General features: G+C 43.9%; 1 protein-coding gene across 1 annotated transcript; it reads left to right on the plus strand.

Annotated features, from left to right (window-relative positions):
- Positions 1-8080: 8080 nt before the first annotated feature.
- Positions 8081-20174, plus strand: sltm (SAFB-like, transcription modulator). Its single transcript, XM_021586217.2, has 19 exons — positions 8081-8327; positions 10922-11009; positions 11093-11259; positions 11455-11482; positions 12595-13072; positions 13691-13734; positions 14148-14260; positions 14518-14667; positions 15013-15122; positions 15213-15364; positions 15454-15614; positions 15700-15839; positions 15935-16115; positions 16330-16454; positions 16811-16987; positions 17176-17544; positions 17644-17791; positions 17912-18072; positions 19757-20174. Exons 1-19 carry the CDS (start codon positions 8193-8195, stop codon positions 19857-19859), a joined length of 3030 nt encoding a protein of 1009 aa, XP_021441892.2. The 5' UTR covers positions 8081-8192; the 3' UTR covers positions 19860-20174.
- Positions 20175-20199: the final 25 nt, after the last annotated feature.

Here is a 20199-nt window from a genome sequence, read left to right on the forward strand (position 1 = left end):
AAATCTTTTCAGTGTCCTGAGGGGGAAAAGGTTTTGTCGTGCCCTCTTCACAGCTGTCTTGGTATGTTTGGACCATGATAGATTGTTGGTGATGTGGACACCAAGGAACTTGAAACTCTCGACCCGCTCCACTACAGCCCCGTTAATGTTAATGGGGACCTGTTTGTTCCGCCTTTTCCTGTAGTCCACGATCAGCTCCTTTGTCTTGCTCACACTGTACATTGCAATATGCATGTCAATATGCACAATAGGCTGGATAGTGAGATGATTTCCCAGTTAGTCCCACAAGAAGAGCAACAACGCTAATATATGTGTAAACTCTTCAGAGTTCTGGGTGTCACAAGTAGACTGATACCCCAGTTCATGGACCCAACATCAATAGGTAAGGCTGTACAGGGCATATAAGTATGTCCCCAACACAGTTCTGAAATCTAATACATCCACAGTGCGGATTCCACTTTTTTTCTGTTCGTCAAATTAACTACTTATTGTCTTTTGTAGACTGATACCTATGGATCAGGCAAATTTTTACGGTCCATGTAATGGGGTAAGGGGGTAGAGTGCAATATGAATGCCAATACACATATGCTCAGCAAAAAAAGAAACGTACTCTCACTATCAACTGTGTTTATTTTCAGCAAACTTAACATTTGTAAATAGTTGTATGAACATAAGATTCAACAACTGAAGCATAAACTGAACAAGTTCCACAGGCATGTGACCAACATAAATTGAATAATGTGTCCCTGAACAAAGGGGGGGTCAAAATAAAAAAAGTTACAATCAGTATCTGGTGTGGCCACCAGCTGCAATAAGTACTGCAGTGCATCTCATCCTCATGGCCTGCACCAGATTTGCCAGTTCTTGCTGTGAGATGTTACCCCACTCTTCCAACAAGTCACCTGCAAGTTCCCAGACATTTCTGGAGGGGAATGGCCCTAGCCCTCCAATCCAACAGGTCCCAGACATGCTCAATGGAATTGAGATCAGGCCTCGGTGTAACGCTCATTCCTTCAGCGATAATCGCGAATCCGACTATCATGCCTGGTGAGACAAAACCGCAACTAGTCAGTGAAGAGCACTTTTGACAGTCCTGTCTGGTCCAGCGACGGTGGGTTTGTGCCCATAGGCGACGTTGTTGCCGGTGATGTCTGGTGAGGACCTGCCTTACAACAGGCCTACAAACCCTCAGTCCAGCCTCTCTCAGCCCATTGCAGACAGTCTGAGCACTGATGGAGGGATTGTGCGTTCCTGGTGTAACTCGGGCAGTTGTTGTTGCCATCCTGTACCTGTCCCGCAGGTGTGATGTTTGGATGTACCGATCCTGTGCAGGTGTTGTTACACGTGGTCTGCCACTGCAAGGACGATCAGCTGTCCGGCCTGTCTCCATGTAGCGCTGTCTTAGGCATCTCACAGTACCGGACATTGCAATTTATTTTCCTGGCCACATTTGCGGTTCTCATGCCTCCTTGCAGCATGCCTAAGGCACGTTCACGCAGATGAGCAGGGACCCTGGGCATCTTTCTTTTGGTGTTTTTCAGAGTCAGTAGAAAGGCCTCTGTTGTGTCCTAGGTTTTCATAATGGTGACCTTAATTGCCTACCGTCTGTAAGATGTTAGTGTTTTAACAACCGTTCCACAGGTGCATGTTCATTAATTGTTTATGGTTCATGAACAAGCATCGGAAAGTGTTTAAACCCTTTACAATGAAGATCTTTACAATCCAATTTTTGGGGGTATTTTTACGAATTATATTTGAAAGACAGGGTCCTGAAAAAGGGATGTTTATTTTTTTGTTGAGTTTAGGAGGTTGACTAGTGAGCTAATGTGGCTCAGTTCATACTGGTGTCAAAGTCCCGCAATAAGTGCTATGATGCTAATATTTGTGTACACTCTTTACAGTGGTGTTATGTTGGTGTCACCGAGTAGGCTGATACCTATGGATCTTGGGTCCATGAAATGGGGTAAGGCTACATTGCAATATGAATGACCAATATGCACAATAGACTGACCGGGGGGATTTCCCACAGTCAAAGTCCTGCAATAAGAGCTACGACTTTAATATTTGTGTAAACTCTTCACACTTGTGTTCTGTGGGTGTCACTGAGAAGGCTGATACCCCATTTCATGGACCCAAGATGATGATCCATAGGTAAGGCATAGCAATATGAATGTCAATACACAGTAGGTTGACTGGTGATCAAAGTCCCGGTATATACAGATATTGGTGATAATGCACAATAGCTACATCAATATTGCGAGCCGTGATGAGTAATGGCGGCTGGTAGAGATTTTTGAGTCGACGCAACATGGCAGCAGATTCAAGATAGAAGAAACATTTAAACAGTTTGCTATTACAGCGGGTTTAAGAGTGGAAAAAGCGTGGAGATGTGGAAATTGACCGCGAGGAAGAAAGAAAGCAGTTGAGTGTAGAGGGAAGCTGTGTGTTGAGGAAGATTGGCGTGAAGTACAAAAATAATAAAACTCAACCGGTAGCTCTAAAATTTTACCTGACGAGAGTGAGGATGAATTACCTGCGGTGGCAGGTGCAGTGAAGATGTCGAGTACGAGCCTTATCTCGATGATGACAAGGATGATTCTGGCCCAGTGGTAGTGAGATTTTTGGAGAGAATGGATACTTGCCTTCTGACTGAACCATATGTGGTGCCAGGATGGGTTGAGAGGAAGTTGGAAACTGTTGAATCAGTGAAAATAACTCGAAATGGACTGGTGATGATTTTCTGTGTGTCTTCCGTCCAAGGGGTGCGGGCCATCCACACCACGTGCCTCAGGACAAGACCTGTGACTTGCTTTGTTCTCTGGAGTAGGGTACCGTGGAAAGGAGTGCAAACTCCTATGGATCCAGGGCGAGGGATCCTAAGTGGCTCCCTGTGAGTAGGCCGACCCCAATAGAGAGTGATAGGCACAACCCCCACTCCTACACTCACCCAAGCCCCATCCTGTGACCTAAGAGGTATGTACCAGATGCTCAGCATGCTCTGCTCACAACTATTGGTCCAAGCCTAAACCACACAAATAACAACACAGCACTATGGACCACAAAGATGTTGCTATCTCATCCTGGAAAATACAAGGTCTGAGGTAATCTGCTTTCAGTCTAAAGATCAGGTACCCAGACATCACCAGAGTAATCAGAAATTCGGACATTGTCATCCTGCAAGAAACATGGAACAGAGAAAATGGACCCACTGGTTACCCTCTAGGTTACAGGGAGCTTGTAGTCCCAGCCACCAAATTACCAGGTGTTACACAGAGATCAGACTTAACCTACTCTATTAAATGAATCAAAGCAGGAACATTTTACATTTGGCTAGAATTTCTAAAGGAAATTACCTCAACAGAGTAAAATGTCCTCCTGTGTGCTAACTCCCCCCACTTGAATCTCCATACTTTAATGAAGACAGCTTTTCCAGCAAATCAAATCTAAGTTTATTTGTCATGTGCGCCGAATACAACAGGTGTAGAACTTACAGTGAAATGCTTACTTACAGGCTCTAACCAAGAGTGCAAAAAAAGGTATTAGGTGAACAATAGGTAGGTAAAGAAATAAAACAACAGTAAAAAGACAGGCTATATACAGTAGCGAGGCTGTAGAAGTAGCGAGGCTACATACAGACACCGGTTAGTCAGGCTGATTGAGGTAGAATGTACATGTAGATATGGTTGAAGTAACTATGCATATATGATGAACAGAGAGTAGCAGTAGTGTAAAAGAGGGGTTTGGCAGATGGTGGGTGGGACACAATGCAGATAGCCCGGCTAGCCAATGTGCGGGAGCACTGGTTGGTCGGCCCAATTGAGGTGGTATGTACATGCATGTATAGTTAAAGTGACTATGCATATATGATAAACAGAGAGTAGCAGTAGCGTAAAAAGAGGGGTTGGGGGGGTACACAATGCAAATAGTCCAGGTAGCAATTGGATTACCTGTTCATGAGTCTTATGGCTTGGTGGTAAAAACTGTTGAGAATACTTTTTGTCCTAGACTTGGCACTCCGGTACCGCTTGCCATGCGGTAGTAGAGAGAACAGTCTATGACTGGGGTGGCTGGGGTCTTTGACAATTTTTAGGGCCTTCCTCTGACACTGCCTGGTGGAGAGGTCCTGGATGACAGGCAGCTTAGCTCAAGTGATGTACTGGGCCGTGCGCACTACTCTCTGTAGTGCCTTGCGGTCAGAGGCCGAGCAATTGCCATACCGGGCAGTGATGCAACCAGTCAGGATGCTCTCGATGTTGCAGCTGTAGAACCTTTTGAGGATCTCAGGACCCATGCCAAATCTTTTTAGTTTGCTGAAGGGGAATAGGCTTTGTCGTGCCCTCTTCACAACTGTCTTGGTGTGTTTGGACCATTCTAGTTTGTTATTGATGTGGACACCAAGGAACTTGAAGCTCTCAACCTGCTCCACTACAGCCCCGTCGATGAGAATGGGGTCGTGCTCGGTCCTCCTTTTCCTGTAGTCCACAATCATCTCCTTAGTCTTGGTTACGTTGAGGGATAGGTTGTTATTCTGGCACCACCCGGCCAGGTCTCTGACCTCCTCCCTATAGGTTGTCTTGTCGTTGTCGGTGATCAGGCCTACCACTGTTGTGTCATCTGCAAACTAAATGATGGTGTTGGAGTCGTGCCTGGCCATGCAGTCGTGGGTGAATAGGGAGTACAGGACGGGACTGAGCACACACCCCTGGGGAACTCCAGTGTTGAGGATCAGCGTGGCCGATGTGTTGCTACCTACCCTCACCACCTGGGGGCGGCCCGCCAGGAAGTCCAGGATCCAGTTGCAGAGGGAGGTGTTTAGTCCCAGGATCCTTAGCTTAGTGATGAGCTGAGGGTACTATGGTGTTGAACGCTGAGCTGTAGTCAGTGAATTGCAGTCTCACATAAGTGTTCATTTTGTCCAGGTGGGAAAGGGCAGTGTGGAGTGCAATAGAGATTGCATATCTGTGGATCTGGGCGGTATGCAAATTGGAGTGGGTCTAGGGTTTCTGGGATAATGGTGTTGATGTGAGCCATTACCCACCTTTCAAAGCACTTCATGGCTACGGACGTGAGTGCTACAGGTCTGTAGTCATTTAGGCAAGTTGCCTTTGTGTTCGGGCACAGGGACTATGGTGGTCTGCTTGAAACATGTTGGTATTACAGACTCAATCAGGGACATGTTGAAAATGTCAGTGAAGACACCTGCCAGTTGGTCAGCACATGGTAATCCGTCTGGCCCCGCAGCCTTGTGTATGGTGACCTGTTTAAAGGAGAGCTTTGTACGCGTCTCTGTGTGTGGAGTACAGTTGATCTAGAATATTTTCCCCTCTGGTTGCACATTTAACATGTTGATGGAAATTTGGTAGAACTGATTTTAGTTTCCCTGCATTAAAGTCTCCGGCCACTAGGAGCGCCGCCTCTGGGTGAGTGGTTTCCCATTTGCTTATTTCTTTATACAGCGGTCTTAGTGCCAGCACCTGTCTGTGGTGGTGAGGAAGATGTCATAAATTTCCAGGCCATGGACACATACTAGTCTGTGATGACCTAAATGCCAGAACTGGACAAGAACCTGACATTCTCAGCACACAGGGGGACAAACACCTACCTGGAGGTGACAGTATTCCCTCCCAAATATGCCCCCCATGACAACTATGACAAAACAACCAACAAAAATGGGTCACAAGTCTTGCAGCTCTGTTGCACGCTGGGTCTGTACATTGTCAATGGTAGGCTTCGAGAGGACTTCTATGGTAGGTACACCTACAGCTCATCCCTTGGCTGTAGTACTTTAGATTGATTGATCACAAACCTCAACCTAGAGTCTCTCAGAGCGTTCACAGTCAGACCAATGACACCCCTATCAGATCACATCAACATCACAGCCTACTTTAACAAAGTTATACTATCATGAGGCATCAAAGCCAACCAAACTGCATACTATTAAGAAACCCTATAGATGGAAGGAAAGTAGTGGAAATCTACCAAAAAAACTGTTGGGCAACAACAAATCTAATCCCATTTAGACAACTTCCTGGACAAAACATTTCACTACAATAGTGAAACTATAAACTTGGTAGTAAAAACACTAAACTGTACATTTGACCTTTCAGCTTCTCTATCAAGTCTGAAAGTGTCAAGCAGACAACCTAACAAAATGAACAACAATGACAAATGGTTTGATGAAGAATGCAAAACCCTGAGAAAGAAATTGAGAAACATGTCCAACCAAAAGCACAGAGACCCAGAAAACCACATCAGAATTAGGACTATACCCGCTAGTTGTCAAAATTCAGAAAAGAGCTGTTAAAGTCTACAACCACCTAAAAGGAATCAATGCGCACGCATTCCACCACAACGCCATCACCTACAGAGAGATTAACCTAAAGAAGAGTCCCCTCGGTCAACTGGATCTGGGGTTCTGTTCCAACACAAACAGACCACACAGAGCCCCAGGATAGCAACACAATTAGACCCAATCAAATTATGAGAAAGCAAAATGATAACTATTTGACACACTGGAAATAATTACTAAAAACTGAGCAAATTAGAATGCCCTAAACAGAAAATACCTGACAACTGTGACTGACCCAAAATTAAGAAAATCCTTGATTATGTAAAGACTCAGTGATCATAGACTTGCTATCAAGAGAGGCCGCCATAGGCAGACCTGGCTCTCGGGCACAGGAGGTTGGTGGCACCTTAATTGGGGAGAACGGGCTTATGGTAATGACTGGAGCGGAATCAGTGGAATGGTATCAAATACATCAAAACATATGGTTTCCAGTTTTTTTTATGCCATTCCATTTGCGCCGTTCCGGCCATTATTATGAGCCGTTGTCCCCTCAGCAGCCTCTAATGCTGAGGGGAGAGAGAAGACAGACAATGAACCCACAACTCACAAAATGAGGTGGACACTGAGTGGCACATCCTAACCTCCTGCCAAATGTATAGATATACATATTTCCCACAGATCCACAAAGAATTTGAAAACAAACCAAACATTGATAAACTCCCATATCTGTTCGGCGAAATTCTGCAGTGTGCAATCATAGCAGCAAGATTTGTGGCCTGTTGCCAAGAGAAAAGGGTAACCATGTGGAGCATATATGTTTTAAATACCCTCAATATTTATGTTTATCTTTACCTACTAGTTGTACTATAACTATTTGAACGGTGCTAAAACACTGTGCATGGCTGATAATATATACTAACACTTGAAATCACAGGAGGTTGGTGGCACCTTAATTAGGGAGGATGGGCTCGTGGTAATGACTGGAGCGGAATCAGTGGAATGCAATGAAATACATCAAACACATGGTTTGATGCCATTCTATTTGCTCTGTTCCAGCCATTATTATGAGCTGTCCTCCCCTCAGCAGCCTCCACTGCGAAATGTCTTTATCTTTTTAAAACCTTTTTGAATGCAATATTGACTGTAAAATTCAAATCGTTTTTGTTGTTGTTTTGTGTCTTCTCACTTTTGTTTATTTTACTTGCTTTGGCAATGGAATACATGTTTTCCATGCCAATAAAGCCTTTTTGAATTGAATTGATAGGAATAACATAGGTTTCAGTAAGGTTGGGTGCTTAGCATTCATAGCCATGGTTGTCAACTGTACCGCAGAAATGTAACGTAAATCACAGAAAATAGATGTTGGGGTGGCAGCTGCAGAGAAGTACTTGGGTGTACAATATTTTGTTGCAGAGGAGTTACAAGGTGTGTTGAACGATAGTGTCCAGTCCTCCCAGGCTGCCAGCCTGGTGTAGGATCAGATAGGGCTACATTGTGGAATAAGGGTGAGGTTTTAATGGATGTAGGGTTAGTTGGTAGTAATTTATCACACAGTCACACAGTGTAATGAATTTACACTCCAGAACAGTAGGTGGAAACAAAGGCCTTGATAATAGAAATAGTTAGTAGCACATCTTTGTTAATATCTGTGTTAATAAGGTGGCGGCATGTGCTTTATACGTTTGTTTGCGGACCGCCATGATATCATAGAAGAAGATAGACGAATAAGGACGCCGTGACCAGCGTCCCACTCCAGTACAGTAGTTGGCAGTGTATGCATATTTCAGTTGGTTGCGATCCGCCAATACACATTTTGAGAAGAATAACTTTGGGGCCATTGCGTGAGCATGCGTGCTTCCCTTCTGCACACACAATTTTACAACAACACATCTAGCGAGGTAAAATGGCGTCGGGTGCCATTTCAACGGAGTCAAAGAAAATAACAGATTTACGAGTTATAGATCTCAAATCTGAACTCAAGCGAAGGAATTTAGATGTCACAGGTGTGAAGAATGTTCTAATTGCCAGGCTGAAACAGGTAACGAGCTCAATTTATTTGTACATGGCGAACGCAAAGCTAACGGACGCTAGCTAATGTTAGCTACCAAACAGTTGTGGTACGAATTTGATTGAGTCCGCCCTCAACTGCTGCCAGCTAGTTTAGCTACTGGTTTGCTATCCAACTTGTTATGGGATGAATGTCTATCTATGTACAGCTTGTTTTTTTCGTAGTTGCCAACTAAGATGTTTAGCCTGCTAGCCAACGTTACCGTTGGATGCTGTCTTGTTTTCCAACTGCGGTACTGCGTGCTCGCGGCCTGGCTTTGCAGCGTCAGGTTGACAAGGTAGCCCACGGTCCTGCATCGATGCAGTCGGTGTGGGGGCGTTGGTAACGAATGTTAGCTGGCCATGACATCTATCGCATTCAGCATGTGCATAGCTACCTAGCAAGTTACATGTCTCCTTTAGAAACCTAGGTTGCTTTAAGCCCACAGCACATCCACACGTTAACTAGCTAACTCATTTCGCGAAATACCTTGATCAGAGTTAACTAACGTCTATAATAAAAAATAAAACAACTTATTTTTCACAGGCGCAGATTAAAACCGATGTAGACCTTACCGTGAAATGCTTACTTACAATACCTTATTAACAAACAAAGCACTTTTAATAAGAATACGAGTTAAGATACTACTTGAATATCCCCTATATGTTTAGCTACTACATAATATTTACTATCAATGTTACATTGAGCTGGGTGAATGGAATATGAATGACAGTCATCAAATATGCTGTAATAGAAATAAGACCATGCTCATAAAAAAAATAAAAAACATATTTTTTTACCCTCCATCACCTTAAACTGCACCGTTTACCACTAAATTGGGGTTAGGTGTAAGGTTAGCAGTGTGGTTAGGGTTAGCTGCTATGTTTAAAATTAGATTGTTTCTTCCTATTTTGCAACAAAGCATCCTTCACTCATGCTGCCAAACATACCCTTGTAAAACTGACCATCCAACCAATCCTCGACTTTGGCGATGTCATTTACAAAATAGCCTCCAATACCCTACTCAACAAATTGGATGCCGTCTATCACAGTGCAATCCGTTTTGTCACCAAAGCCCCATATACTACCCACCATTGCGACCTGTACGCTCTCGTTGAACCCACTGGCTCCATGTCATCTACAAGACCCTGCTAGGTAAAGTCCCCCCTTATCTCAGCTCGCTGGTCACCATAGCATCTCCCACCTGTAGCACACGCTCCAGCAGGTACATCTCTCTAGTCACCCCCAAAACCAATTCTTCCTTTGGCCGCCTCTCCTTCCAGTTCTCGCTGCCAATGACTGGAACAAACTACAAAAATCTCTGAAACTGGAAACACTTATCTCCCTCACTAGCTTTAAGCACCAGCTGTCAGAGCAGCTCACAGATTACTGCACCTGTACATAGCCCATCTATAATTTAGCCCAAACAACTACCTCTTTCCCTACTGTATTTATTTATCTTGCTCCTTTGCACCCCATTATTTTTATCTCTACTTTGCACATTCTTCCACTGCAAATCTACCATTCCAGTGTTTTACTTTCTATATTGTATTTACTTCGCCACCATGGCATTTTTTTTTTAACGCCGTTGTGCGTTTTGAACGTAGTGTGTTTGAACTACATACTTCTGTGTGATTAAGAGTGGCTGAGCTAGAGTGGTGTTTGAGACAAGGGCGGATCCCGAAGGGCCCCAGGGCTGTGTCTTTTTACGAAAATGTCTGTAGAGTCCGAATGGCTTGCACTACAAACTATTATCTATAAGAGTTGTTGGAAGGCTAAGGGTTACTTCTACCGAGAAGAGCATAGTGAAATTTTTAATTTAACCTCTATTTAATTAGGCAAGTCAGTTAAGAACAAATACTTATTCACAATGACTGCCTACCAAAAGGCCTCCCGCGGTGACGGAGCCTGGGATTAAAAAATGCATAAATAGAATATAAATATAGGACAAAACACAACAAGAGAGACAACACTACATAAAGAGAGACCTAAGACAACAACATAGCAAGGCAGCAACACCTGAAAACAGCATGGTGGCAACACAACATAACAACATGGTAGCAACACAATGTAGTAGCAGCACAAAACATGGTACAAACATTCTTGGGCGCAGTCAACAGCACAAAGGTCAAGAAGGTAGGGACAACAATACATCACACAAAGCAGCCACAACTGTCAGTACGTGTCCATGATTGAGTCTTTGAATGAAGAGATTGAGATAACTGTCCAGTTTGAGTGTTTGCAGCTTGTTCCATGGTGTCTATAATACTGTAATAAGCTCACATAGTTGTTGTCACAAACTCCAGTTGTCACTGACTAGTTGGATATTAATATCACAGCGGGCAAACAATTTCTGTACTTACAGCATTCATATAAATACATTTTTATCACGTTTATGCTTTAGCGGACCAATTTTTTTTAGATCTGTCATTAAAACTCATGAATGCAGTTGTTTTGTGTTCTACTTGTAGCCCTGGTTGTCCTGAAAAGAAAATGGTAAAACACTTCATTGTGAGGCTAAATAGATAAACGACTAGTAATTACAATAGTGTTTTATTTCAAAAAAAAAAAAAAAACTTTCTCAGGCCATTGAGGAGGAAGGTGGAGATGCAGAGACAATTGAAATTCCACTCCCAGCAGACACGCCTAATAGAAAAAATGCAAAAGCTAAAGGTAATTTGACATTCCTAATATTTAAATTACTGTTCAATATTTCTGTTTTCATTTTGATTGATATGACTCCATTACTTCTTTAGGAAAGAAAGTGGACTCTGACACTGACAATCCAATGGAAGAGGAATCCTTCTCCAAGGAAGAGGAATCCTTCTCCAAGGAAGAGGAATCCTTCTCCAAGGAAGATGAATACTTCTCCTTCTCCAAAGAAGATGAATCTCCTACCAAGGAAAACAAATCTTTTTCCAAGGTTAGTGTCACATGAATATGTTTATGTTTGTGTTTACCCCACTCTCTCACAGTAGACTAGAGATTATTGGGTTACCATACCCAGATCAGATAATAAAAAGTACTGGTATTCAGATTGGTTAACCCGGTTTTAGTAAGGCAGTAGACTGAAACTGTCTTTGTGTGTATTTACCTTTCACATTTGTCTTTTTATCAGGAGGGAGACGAGGATGACATTGAAGAAGGTATGTTTGTTTTCACACCCTATTGAATAGATTACTTTTGGGGGGGGGGGCGGGTTGCAGGTAGCCCCCTTTGCGTGAAGGTAAGAATCTGCTATGCCCCCTCTCCATTATGCCTTCCATTTCTTTTGTCTGCTGGCTGGATACCCAGCAAGCCTGTTTGTGGAGGACTTGCTTATTTTTGTCACAGTACTTTTTTTGAGGGTGGGATGTTACCTACTCTTCCCGGCCTGAGATGCAATGGGGCTCCAACAACCATACAGACTGCATAGTACATTCTCTCAAGATAAAAAGCTCAGGAATCAACAGGCTTCTTCAAGGTGAGGGAAAGGTATGCCGGAAGAAGTCAAGCTGAGTTAGAGGGAGTTCCAGTGTGCGCTGATGATACCATGGGGGACTCCTGCCCATTGGGGCCCATCCTCCTGTAGCACCCAACTGCAGTACAGATGTCTCAGACGGAGAGAAGAAATCATCACTGAGAATGCTCAAAGACCAACCAGGACATGATGTACAGTCTTGAGGACACATTTGCTAAGGACTTGAGCCAGTCACTACAGTCACAAGGACAATTAAAGATGACATCTATTTTTTTGTCAACCATCCCAAGTCACTTAATAAGACAGACTTTTATGAGGGAAAGAAGACATGGGAGATGACCATAAAGACTATGATGGGAGAGCCCTCGGCAGTAGAACGGTCATCAAATGAGACTGAATTTGACCTCCATGGCTTTGGGCACAGATTTTTTGGGGGTTACGGAAGAAGTTGGACAGATGCTCTTTTCATTTCATTTGTTCAAATGCCCTCTCTTCAAACTGAAGAACTGGAATGGAGCTCCTAATGACAGGAGTATTGAAGAGTAACTTCACTGTACAGTACACATAACTGTAAGGATCGCAAAAGAAGTATTGGTGGTGAAAATGACATGAAGATTATTGAACCGCACCACCATTTTTCAATGAGGAATGTATGTTTTGTTGTTCCTGTGGTCTTCTACCCTTCGATGACCACTAATACTAAACTTGCTTTCTATTCTACTTTCTAGGTCAAGTAACAGACATGTCAATGTTAAACATTGTTTTTTTGCCATGTTTTATCCTTATTAAATCCCTCAGATGTAACTGATACAGATGATGGTACTCGTGAAAGTTCTAAACCTCCACCCAGTGAGGACGTTGAGGCAGAAGCCGAGGCGGAGGCTGAACAAGTGGAGGAGATCGAAACTGAAGTTGCCGTCTCCGCTAAAGAAGATGAGGACGATAACATATCCGTCACACTCCAGAATGAAGATGCCATCACGCTGGATGTTGATGGTGATGACCTCCTGGAAACAGGTAAACATGTGAAACTTCCAGATTCAGAGGCAGACAAGGGCTGTGACGAGCCAGAGGCCTCTGCTGAGACGAGCCCCAAGGATGCCATGAAGATGGAAGTGGAAGGCCATAAAGATGGTAAGAAGGATGACGGGACGAAGGTTGACTCCTCTAAGAAGGAAAGCAGAGAGGCCTCGAAGAAAGCTGAAATGGGAGACAAAGACAAGGATTCTGGGAAGAAAGGCCCCTCGTCTACTGGGGCATCAGGTCAAGGAAAGAGGTTTGTCTTTCTAGCTATGTCAGTTCTTTAAGATACTACTACCAAGTTCCAGCTCACTGTGAACGCAGCATTGTGGGTAGCCTCAAGATTTTTATAACTTTTTTTCCTAATGAGAAATGTTCATTGATGTACCTAATGAGCCTCCCATTTGTTACTTTCATTTGGTTGTTTTTCTGAATTTGTGTCATTAACCAGGAGCTGAAAACAGATGTTACTTTCACCTTTCCAGCACGTTTGCCTTTTCCAGTTCCCACATAGGGCTTTTTTAAAGGGGCAGTAGTCCCTGTGATGTCAGTTTGTCAGAAACATATGAAATGATTCGCTGTGAAGTCGAACGCAATACTGAAGATTTCATTGGTCCAGGGAGTAAATTGGCTGAGAACATGACCCATATCACCCGTGGAAAAGCAATGAAAAAGGCCATTATGGGAGTTTTGTCCAAATGCAAGCCTTGCCCGTGGGGATAAAAAAAATACATCCATACAGGAAAAAAAGTGTTTTTCTTTTTTGACAAAAAAAAAGTTGTTTGCCCTGGTGTACGTCATATTCCGCAGGGGATTTCATATACTGGCACTCATCTCTTGTTTCTTTTTATTTGTTGTGAAATCTGCTTTGTAGTTCTTCAAAGGACAGAGATGGAAAGGCCACAAAAGATGACAAAGGTAAGGATTTTACAGATACATTTCTCAAGACGTCACTACTAATGATCAGACGATGGTCAAGCATAGGTCTTTATGTAGTGCATGTAATCAATGTGCAGTATTGACTGGACAGCCAAAATGGCATTATTTTCTCAAGCGTCAGAACAAACAATTGATCTGTGAATTTTAGTACCATTGGTGTAATGTGCCATATTACCCAGTTTTCCTCACATATCTAAAAAGTACATTTCTTTGGCATTTTAAAGGTGTCTGAAATTATTTCATTTTGTCAAAAGCACCTGCATTTAAACATTTAATTCTTACCGGTAAGTAACATTAGGCTCTTCTAGATTAGTTTGTACAATGTGTAGACATTTTACATGTAAAAGCCTCTACAGTGCATGCATGTATGTTTTTAAACAACCATATTTCAGGAAGTATCAGCAGTAGCAGTGCAAGCAGCTCCACTCGAAACATATGGGTGAGCGGCCTGTCCTCCAACACCAAAGCAGCTGATTTGAAAAATCTCTTTGGCAAATATGGGAAGGTAAGCCTAGAGCTTAAAACATCCGTAAACGGTTTCTTGTGGTGGGGTACTGGGGTTGGATGTTTCTTACTGTATGGGTGTCCTGGTTTTGCTTTGACTTATTGGAAACAATTGACTGTTTTACTAAGGGAAAGGGGGATACCTAGTCAGTTGAACAACTGAATGCATTCATCTGAAATGTGTCTGACGCATTTAACCCAACCCTCTACAAGCAGCATGTAGTTGCTCCGCCCCTAAACAAATTCTTGTCTCCGCAGGTTTTTAGTGCCAAAGTGGTTACTAATGCTCGTAGTCCTGGAGCCAAATGTTATGGCTTGGTGACAATGTCTTCCAGTGCAGAGGTGGGAAGGTGCATCTCCCACCTGGACCGCACAGAACTCCACGGCCAGCAGATATCTGTTGAAAGGGTAAGCTGACAAACAGTTGTTTTGCACCTTGTTCAGCTAGAATGTTCAGAGAACGATTACAATTTTACAGTTCAGAATCTTTTCTCTGACTTCTATCTTTTGTGACGTCATAGAAACGTCAAGAGTTCTGAAGGTTTTAAGATGCCATTTTGAGAGAGTTTTCTGCAGAACAACATTGGCTGACATTCTCTTCTGAGCCATTGAGCCAACATGCGTTCTGTCATTTTCGTTGTAGGGAGAAAAAAGGTTCATGGTCCTTTGTTCTTCAATGAATTAAAATGACATTGCTTCAGAATTGTGACGTAGCCTTTAAATACTGTGACGGAGTATTTGTTGTCTTTTCAGGTTAAAAGTGATCCCTTCAAGAAAGAACCTTCGAAGAAGGAATCAGATGACAAAACCAGCTCCAGCAAATCAAGTGACAAACGTAGTGCGTCGACAAGCAAGACTAGCAAGTAAGTGAGGAAGAAACACAATCTGTCTTTTTCAGAATGGGGAAATTTGAAAGAAATATTAATTTGTCTGCTCTTTTTTCCCCCCTAAAGAACCCAGCCATCCTCCAAAAAAGAGGAGAAGAAGTCCGACAAGCCATCAGACAAAGACGGCAAGGATTCATCCAAGAAGCAGGAGTCCAAAAGCACAACATCCAGCTTAGGCCCAGATGCCTCCAAGAAAGATGATAAAAAGCATGGTGGAAGTATGTATGCTCCTTATCTCAGGTTCCTTTTTATGTATTGTGTTGATGGTTAGAGTAGTAAAAATGAACCTCTGTCCTGTATTGTGTAGGGACCAAGAGCCCTGGCAAGATGGTGGTGATTGATCATGCCAAAGGAGACCTGAACAAAGTGAGACCACCGTTCAGGAGGGGGAGATTTGACAAGCCGGGTTTCACCACCAACAACAACATGATGCAGCGAAGACCCAGATATTTCATGCCCCCCGAAGAGGTTTGTCGCAGTTTTTTTCTATCCGACAGTTTGATCGTGGAACTTTCTTTTTCATAGTTCACCTCTACATGCTTGTCTTTCCTAGATGGAGATGAATAGAGTTAGAGTTTTCCCCAACAAGGGAGGCAGCAAAGACATCCTCCCCTTTGAGAAGATGAAAGAGCAGAGGTTGCGCGAGCGTATGGTCCGGCTGGAGCGCGTCCGCAGGGCTGTGGAGCTTCGCAGGTCAGCCTGAAACAAACTCCTACTGTAATTGTTGTACTCTGTAGTACTGTAAGGATGCTGGGTACTAATGCTTCTGTGACTTCCTGTCCCGTCAGGCGGCGTGAGATAGCGGAGCGGGAACGCCGGGAGCGTGAGCGTATCAGTCTGATAAGGGAGCGGGAGGAGAGGGAGAACCTGCTCCGAGAACGCCAGAGGCTTGAGGTGGAGAGGCAGAAACTGGAGAGGGAGCGCATGGAGAGGGAAAGGCTGGAGAGGGAAAGGATCCGCATAGAGCAGGTGCTTGGACTCAAATCATTAAGGATGTTTAGTCTTCAAGGCTGTACCTTAGTTGATTGTTGTAAAAAACGACAGGAGGAAGGTGAGTTGTTTACTCATTGTTCATTCTGGTGCTCTTTCAAAGGCTTTTAAGAGCATTTTTGAGCAGCTAATTGTGAGCAAACCATTTAGTGGATTGTTAATGTAATGCTGACGTTATCTCGCTGTGATGCAGGAGCGGCGAAAAGAGGCGGAGCGTATGGCTCGTGAGCGGGAGGAGCTGAGGAGGCAGCAGGAGCAGCTCCGCTACGAGCAGGAGAAGAGAAACAACCTGAAGAGAGGCCGCGATGTGGACCACAGGTACACAAGGCCACACTGTAGTTGGGGATGGGATGTTTGTCCGGGGTTTGCTCTGTGTAGTTGAGGCTCTGATCGTGGACAACCAGATTCCACCATTATGTCCATGAATTTGCAGGACAGGTTACAGAGCAGCTTGTGCAGTACTGCTTTGTCGTCGTCCCCTGCACACAGACTCCTGGTCTGTCTGCATCCCACGGCAGACAGGGATGCTTGGTCTCAGACATGACCAGCAGATGTCAATTTGACCATCAAGTGAAAGATACATTTTGGTATCATATCTGACCAAGCTCAAAAAGTGGCATTCCACACCAGTTTACTTGTCGCCCAGTTAAAACATTCTCCATTGAATGTTTCAGCCGGAGGAATGATCCCTACTGGAATGGCAACAAGAAGATCCAGCCAGAGTCTGAGGGCCGTGTCAACCAGGGCTCGGACTACAACCGCCAGCAGAACCGCTTTACTGAGTTCAGCCCCCGGGAGAGAGGCAGAGGCTTCCCTGAGGCTGCAGCCGTTGAGCCCAACACCATTGAGAGGTAGGCCCTCTTTGATAAGCCCTCTTATTTATATAGTGCTTTTTGCAAATAAAGCAACCTGAACCTAAACTGGCAAAGAGCAAGCTACACACAGCCCACATAGCAGTTTAGCATGTCTATCCCCCTCCAGTAACAGTCAGCTCTTGACAGAATCTGACAATCCATTTTGGGTGTGGGGGGGTTTTCAGACGTAACCGCTTCAACAGTGAGCCTGAGGCCAAGAAGTCCCGCCCCACTGCTCGCAGAGACAGCTCTGGGTTTGAGCGCTACCCCAAGAACTTTGAGACTGTCCGCAGGGCCGAGCCTCCTCCAACTCCACGCGCAGACATCCGTGACACAGACCGCAGAGAGATCCGAGACAGGGACGAGCGCCGGGCCGCGCCCATGCCGGAGCGCCGGGCAGCGCCCATGCCGGAGCGGCCAGCAGGGGGCAGAGCACCCATGCCTGGCATGTCTCATACCAGCCGCTCCCCCAGAGGCACCGGGCACGCTACTCATACTGGGCATGCAGGATGGAAGAATGACGGCGGCATGAGTGCACCTAAGGGGGACATACGGTCAGAATGGATGGATGTCTAGTGTGCTTGTTTAAGTTTGTAGACAATGACCTTTTTGTTGTAATCCGTGTGGTAATCGTCCTCTCTGTGGTTATGTAGTGGAGCTGTGCGTACCGGAGGTATGCGGCCAGAGCGTTCAGGCAGAGATGGCCAGGGGCCTGCTCTCAGAGGAGGCTCCTCAGTTAGCCGAGGAAGATCCAACTTCAGTGGCCGGGTTGGAGGAAGACCCATGGTCATGGCAGACCAGGTCAGCACCTCACAAATCCCCCATATCTAAATCTACACATTCAATACCCTCCATTTCCTCTATTTTAGTTACATTTCAGATAGGGAATTCATAACTACAATCTCCCCTTTCTCTACCCAGCATTTCAGCTCTAGCCGCCAGGTGGTGGTGGAGCGGCATGGCCGGGACCAGCCGGCCCCCAGGAAGGAGTGGCATGGTGGGGCTGGATCGCAGGGAGGGGGCTTCCCAGACAGCCGCAGGATGGGAGACAGCCGTGGCAGCATGATGGCCCCACACTCAAGGTATTCACTGCCGTTGCATTAAGACTGTACTTTTCCCTTTATCCAGATTACAACCTCTCACTTTTAGTTCATTGAAATTGCAACCTTTTTTTGTAAATATCACCCTTTCTGAAATGAGCTTCACAAAGCTGGTTGCAATTCCAGTTTCATCCCCCAGAAAAGACAGAACAAATATGGTTCAACTCAAATATACTAATTGATTAAAAAACATTTATGGGAAAAAAATCTATGTTAAGGATATTATGAATAGGAAAGGTGGAGTTATGTCACATGTGCAGTTAACACAAATATGTGGAATTGTTAGCTCTATCTAAAATTACAACCAACTGATTGGTGCATTACTGCAAAAATGGAGGCGGCAAGTGGAAGGGGGAGAAGGGGAGCTTGTTAGTCTGGCCTTTATTAAAGACCAAAATTAGAGAGAAATTGTCATGAATAGAAAAATATACCAGTTTTATTTGAGGACCAAAATGTTGACCATGGCACCATACAGGTTGCAAAATACTTGAAGAGATTTCTGATGTGCTGATTCCATGGCACATGGTTTATAAACTGATACTCAAAACTAAGTTTGTCTATTTAAATTATTATACAATATTCTTGCCACCAAAATAAGAATGTTATGTATATTGGGCATAGAACCAATTCGACCACTTATTCTGGTATTGCTCCTGTGTAGCCTGTTTCTGGCCACAGGTTCAGGGAGTGGTTAAACAGTCATAACATTGTTCCAAAATTAGCCCTACAAATAGCACTGTTGGGTGATCAGGAAAGCCATAGTCAATCAACAACAAAAATATATATCCCACCCCATTTTAGAAAGTTTTGAGAATCTGTGTAAGACATCACAGAACAGCTGAAAAATAAATGGCACAAGGAAATCAAGAGCAGGTGGTCTATGGAGATAGGAGGGGTGGATTTAATCTGTAATAGTTGTGGCTGAAATGAATCATGTGTACTGGACTTGTCTGAGCACTATGAATTAGACTTGGGTGACATCCATGTTGCCATGGTAATATGCTGTAATACCTACACGGAACACAAGGAGTGCTATTTTCAAACCCCACTGCGCCTCTGTAATATTCCATAGAGAATGCTAACATTTTTTACAGTCTCTGACCTAAAGTATTTGAAGGACAGACATCCCAGCTCAAAGTTATACAAGTAACTAAAAATGCTCAACAGTTTGCTGCATCTACAAAGCAAATATTAGACAGCAAGGCTCTTGATCCAGGAGGGGGATTCTCTGCTGTTACCAAGCAAAGCCTGGTTTTGAAAGAGGCTAACTAGCAAACCAAATGCACAACTACAGAGCATTTAGCACATTTTATACAGTTAACCAGATCACCTGGCATGTGCTACACACGTGAATGACTCACAGGGCTCCGGTGTCTTGTTGTGTGCTTGTAAACAAACACCGTGACTGGGGACTACCAGTAAGCTTCATAATGAATAATGGTGATGGGAAATGACCACGTGCTCCTAACTGATTGCACAAGTTGACTGTAGGTATTTACTTAAAGTAGATTCAAATTCACTGCCATTTCCAAATACCCCAGTAAACTATGAATCCAAATGTGATATGTATAAAAGTATTCTGGTAGAAGCCATATTTGAGCTTCTATGTATTTACTCATTACTGTATGCGACACTGTTTTAGGCAAATTTATTTTTGTTTCTCCAGCCACTCTTCGTCTGCAATGAACAGAATCGTGCAGATCACCAACAGTTCCATGTCCAGTGTTGGCGGATTCAAGCCCTTCAAAGGAGCACCCCGACGGTTCTAACTGCCTCTCCCCAGATCAGCTTTAGCTTATTTTTCAAGAGGCTGGTTTCTAGCCATCGATATAGAAATGTTTTGTTCTGTATAGGTTACCTCAATGTATGGTTTCTTAACAGTTGTGCTGTGACTTAAACAACCCTGTGCACATAATGTTCAACTTACTTTTAGAATAGAATTGTACAGCTTTAGTTATTTGTAAGTTTGACATTAACTCCTCTTCCCCTAACTGAAACTATGTAAACAGATCAATGTATTCTTTTAACCATCATTTTTAGTAATGCCCCTGGTGCTTCTGAAGGTTATTAAAATATTAATTTTGTCTTCGCTCCTACATTTGACTCATG

Source organism: Oncorhynchus mykiss, chromosome 26, assembly GCF_013265735.2.
Source record: "Oncorhynchus mykiss isolate Arlee chromosome 26, USDA_OmykA_1.1, whole genome shotgun sequence".
NCBI lineage: Eukaryota > Metazoa > Chordata > Actinopteri > Salmoniformes > Salmonidae > Oncorhynchus > Oncorhynchus mykiss.